Source organism: Morone saxatilis, unplaced genomic scaffold (genome assembly GCF_004916995.1).
Source record: "Morone saxatilis isolate NCDOM2014 unplaced genomic scaffold, NCSU_SB_2.0 Contig20, whole genome shotgun sequence".
Taxonomy (NCBI): Eukaryota; Metazoa; Chordata; class Actinopteri; family Moronidae; genus Morone; species Morone saxatilis.
The window spans coordinates 25,141,429-25,146,520 of NW_023339763.1; the positions used below are offsets into that span (position 1 = coordinate 25,141,429).

The 5,092-nt window shown below is 41.2% G+C and overlaps 1 protein-coding gene across 1 annotated transcript in view; it reads right to left on the bottom strand.

Annotated features, from left to right (window-relative positions):
• LOC118331859 (vasodilator-stimulated phosphoprotein-like) overlaps positions 1-5,092 on the bottom strand; it is a gene marked incomplete in the record, with an annotated part of 9,830 nt that overhangs the window by 2,689 nt on the left and 2,049 nt on the right. Inside the window, 7 exon segments of the mRNA XM_035666945.1 lie at positions 1,192-1,234; positions 1,356-1,404; positions 1,479-1,579; positions 1,739-2,066; positions 2,160-2,208; positions 2,668-2,848; positions 3,563-3,737. Coding sequence (XP_035522838.1) covers positions 1,192-1,234; positions 1,356-1,404; positions 1,479-1,579; positions 1,739-2,066; positions 2,160-2,208; positions 2,668-2,848; positions 3,563-3,737 — 926 coding nt within the window.

A 5,092-nucleotide genomic window follows, 5' to 3' on the forward strand; every position in this document is an offset into this window, starting at 1 on the left:
GTGCATGCCTCTACAATCAGAAAGAGACTGTACAAGTTTAATTTACGGGAGAAGTGCAAGGAGGAAACCTTTACTCTCCAAGAGAAACATTAAGGCCAGACTGAAGTTTGCCAGAGAGAACGTAGACAAAGAACAGGACTTCTGGAATAATGTTCTTTGGACAGATGAGTTCTAAATTGAATTTTGTTTTATTTTATGTTTTGCGCCACACCAAATATGTGTTCCAGGAAAAGAACCTAATATCACTGTGAAGCATGGAGCGTGGAAGTGCATGGTTTGTGGGGATGCTTAGCTGCAGCAGGACCTGGCCAGCTCACCAACATAGAATCCTTAATTCTACAGTGTATCAGGAGGGTGCTTGAGCACATGTGAAGACCATCTGTAAGAAATTAAAGCTGAAGCAGAACTGGACCCTGCAACATGACAATGACCCTAAACATACCAGTAACACCAAAGGACTGCTGAAAAACTAGAAATGGAGAGTCCTGAATGGCCAGTTAAGCCAGATCTTAATCCCATTGAGATGCTGTGGGGTGACATTGAAACAGGTTGTCATGCAAGAACCCCTCAAACATCACACAAGTTAAAGCATCCTGCATTGGGGTGGGGCAAACTTTCCCCACTACCGATGTCAGAGACTGGCTAGGAGGGTACAAGAGCATCTCACTGAAGTTATTTCAGCCAAAGTGGGTAACACTAGGTATTAGGGGGTAGGGTGTCCTAACTTTTCCTCAGTTAGAATATGCATTTATGTTGATGTCTTTTGTTTAATGAGTAAAACAATGTTTTTTTTGCTGTTTACCTGCAATTAGATCACTTCTTTTCCAGAGATAAAAAAACAAGATTTAGACATCGATATGTGAAACATTTCTAGTAATGAATAACTGAATATTTAATGGGGTGTCCTAATTTTTTCACATGACTGTACCTACATTTATAGGGTCCCAAAGCATCTGTATTTGACACCATGGGAGTGAGACTAAGCAATCCACTATATTTCCTGGCTCTGATTGGTTCTTTTAATTCTGGACAGGTGGATACAAATGCGGTTAAGAGTGCCTGAACAAGCCAGAGGAATATGATTTCTCATGTACTACTGTGAATGTGTGAAAGTCAAAGCAACAATTAAATAAAATTAAAAAACAATGTTTTAACAAAAGTTACATTTACGGTGAAAGTGGCATTACTCACCTCCTGGTCCTGAGACTTTTGATACTGAGGAGTCGGAATCCTCCTGTAGTAATGTATAGACATTACAAAGTTATCATCCACTCATATCTTAAATCTTACTGCTCATTTTACAAATATTACAGAATAATGAGAGGATGTCATGACATGACGGAGAGGAGACTTACATTGCGAGGTTCTACCTTTTTTGCAGCAGGGTTATCAGCAGCTTTCCTCCTGTTAAAATAGTGGTATTATAGACAATATCAGATCAATATCAGGTCTAATATGTCTCTTCAGTGATAAATTACCTCCTAGCAAGGATAGCACTCATTTCTCCCATTAGATTCCCTCCTCCACCTCCACCTCCACCTCCACCAGATGAGGGTGCTGGTTTGAGGGCGTCTTCATCCTGTGGACACATAAACACTTCCAGTCACTTTGTTCAAATGAATTTGTTCACCAAACTGTACATCATTTGTGCAAAGCTCCATCTTTACATCTGTTCCTGTGTTATACAGTAGAGCAAACATGCATCATGCTAATTGCATATATATATATTGCACCTTACCTTGACTGTTTTACGCAGTTTGGCTCCAGCCAGAGCTGCAGCCAGATCACTCCCCCCTCCACCTCCACCTCCATCTCCTCCACTACGTCCACTCCCTCCAGCAGGGGGTGGGGGTGGTGCAGGTGGGACAAGGCCCCCAGCAGGAGGAGGTGGTGGAGGTGCAGGTGGGCATGGTCCTGAGGAAGGTGGCGGGCCTGGAGGTGGTGGGGGTGCTGGAGGGGCGCCTGGTGGGGCAGGAGGAGCTGGAGGGGCAGGTGGAGTAGCGGAGGCCTGCCTCTCTCTCTCCAGGCGTTCCCTCTCCTGCTGTTCCTGCTTCTGACGCTCTAGTCTGAACACAGGAGTATGGATAATTCATAATAATTATTAAGTATTATATATATATATATGAACATTAGTTACAGCCATTTATCAAGAACAGTACCTTCTCTGGTTTTCCAGCTCCTGTGCAGAGGGTTCATTGTGAGCTGGACCTGAGAAAAAACATTGTTGATTGTTGGCTGTAATTGGCAAGTGTGCTCCACTGAATCCAGACTGCTTAAACTAAAAGTAGATGCAAGCAGGATTGTAGTCCAGAAAAAACCCGCCTAAATTAGCACACAGACAGTGTTTTAGGTGTTTGTATATGAACAAGTGCTGATTGTAGTTTACAGTGATGGTTAAGGTGACCTGCATTTGTCAATGACTGGAGATAATAGTTGTTTAATTGAGCACAATATTTGACGTATTGCTGGATGATGGATGTATTTTCAAATGATCAATATAGCTAACATAGCAGGATTATTTCAAAAAGATAAACAATCAATAGTCAGACATAATCAAGCTTTGATTTGTTTATGGTACTGTCACTATATAAAGATCCAAGCATGAGTAACAGAAACACTTCACAGCCTGACCTGGACCTAATGCGTATCCTGCATCACAGTGTTTACCTGTGCCTGCTGGTGCGCTGAGAGCCTCCAATGCATGCGTCATGGAGTTGGCAAAGAGAGCAGCATCCTCTTTACTGCCAAAGTTCAGCCCCCACACCTGCTTGGGATCCCGCCACTGGTGGAAGTTTGGTGTGGCCTGATTGTACTTCATCCCTTTGATAATAGGACAGTTGATCACCACCTGGCACAAACATGGGATGTATGGGATGAGATAATCACTGTATTAGGCTTTGGTGGTCATATCTTATAAAGTGGTGAACACTAATGCAATTCAAAAGGCAGAGAGGTCACATGTGAGTTGGCTCCAAGTTATGATCCTTTGTGAGTTTATATTTGCATTAGACTGTAAAAGTAATACAGGTTGTGGAGGTTGTAATTTGAACAGAATACAATGCAACTAAAATCCACTAGATGGTGATGATGCTGTATTGTTCAAAAGTAGCACCGAAAATGTAAAGTAAAGTCTAAAAGTACAGAGGGTCGGACCTGCTGGCACACTGTATTGCAAAGACCAGTAGTTCTTAACTTGGGACCTACTTTTTCCCATGGTCATTAAGTTGCAACAGACTTTTATAGAATTCGAACCAAGCAAATGTATATTTTCAAATGAGCTAGTAAACACATATACAATGTCACCATGACCTTTTAACATAATATACACATATTTTCATCCCTGCATTCAAGGAGGAAAAATACAAAAATATACAAAACGGGCTGTTTTCACTTTGACAGACATAAGTGTAAGCTTTTTTTTGTCATAATTAAAATCAGACATCAGATAGCTAGCATTTATTTTTATTTTTAGACCCACTCAGGTCTGTGACCCCCTTTTGGGTTGTGATCTATGTGTGTACAACCAGAGCAACCAGAGCACATGAAGGTGAGTGTCTAGTACCTGCTGGTCGGCCTGCACTTTGCGGCCCACCACTCTGAAGGTGTTGGCCGCGGGGTTGTGATAGATCTGGACACGGCTTAAGGACGGCTGAGTGTCAGATCCTGCGGGCACCCATCGCTTGTTGGTGTTGTCATACAGCATGACTGTCGCCCTCACCTGGCAGATACTGGACTCACTGTTGGAGGGAGACATGATGAGATGGGTACGAGAAAAGACCATAGGGTGGAAGGAAATGCAGAGCAATGAAAGAAGTGTGTGAGATGAAGTAATATAGTGTGGACAACTAGGTAATCCACGAATATTCATCCCACAGAGATTTGTGGTCACCTGTCTATGGTTTACCCTGTCCCTCACTTGTTATAGACTAGGCATTAACACGTATAGATGGGTGGATGGACAGATTTAACTCTATCACCAGACAAATTTATTTTTAACGTCCAATGCCACCATTTTTAAAATATGGTCCAGGTATGATTATGGTTTGGCAACAAAAACAATTTATTAAGAATGTGGTCTGGACTGACAGATGACAAGCTTTTATGTCTGTTCAGGCATGGATGCTAAAACTGCTCATGCTAACCAGTTTTTACTTACAGGAAAGACCTACCCAACACCAGTATCAAACCTCAGTGCTCTTTTGGTGTAGAACATAATGATGTTGTCAAGTACCAAGAATGTCTAGTTCAATTCACAGTCTATTTTACTTTACAGTCTATTTACTTTTAGTTACTAATTAACTGTAGTTTATTTAGATAAAGCTCATATATGGCTGCTTATGTTTAGACAATATTTAATATTTGAGATCTTTAACTTCTTTCAATGACTAATGACTACATTAGGTATGTTTAGGAAAAGCCTCACAGAATGTTTTCTGTTAGAGGTGGAAACAAACAAAATCCTTTTTGATTCCAAATATTTATCATTGGTAGACAAATTTTCTTAAAAAAACAAAAAACACAAGCAATCACAAAAATCAGTTGAACATTCATTTGACATGTTAAATACAAGCTGTAACCTCTGTGGCTGCAAATGAAGCCAACACTGAAGTAACAAAAACTGCAGTTCTTCTAACGGCCACTTGAGGCTGGCTCCAGCAGTGAGTCAATCTCAATAAGGGGGGCCTTATTAAAATGCCCAACTTTACAGCAAAAATAAACTTGTTACAGCCTGATATAAAAAACAGTTTTTGTCTGTATAGCTAATTTCTCTGTTCATGACAGCTGAGGTTATACAACTCACCTGTTCAAATTATATCAAGGCTAATTAAGTTATGCATAATTAAAGGCATATCTGCTTTGACTGACAGGTGAATGCTGTCACAGTCAGCTGTTTTCATTAACCAGCCCGCCTCAGCTCCACCCACGATATTCCACCTATTTGCCCATTTTTGGATTAGCCCGGAGTCAGGAATGCCAAGATCGTGACGACCAGCACCGACCACACTGAGCTTTACAACGGCTCTTCAGAAACCCATGGGTGATGTCATGGAGACTACGGACATTTTTCATTATACACTGTGTGCACAATTAT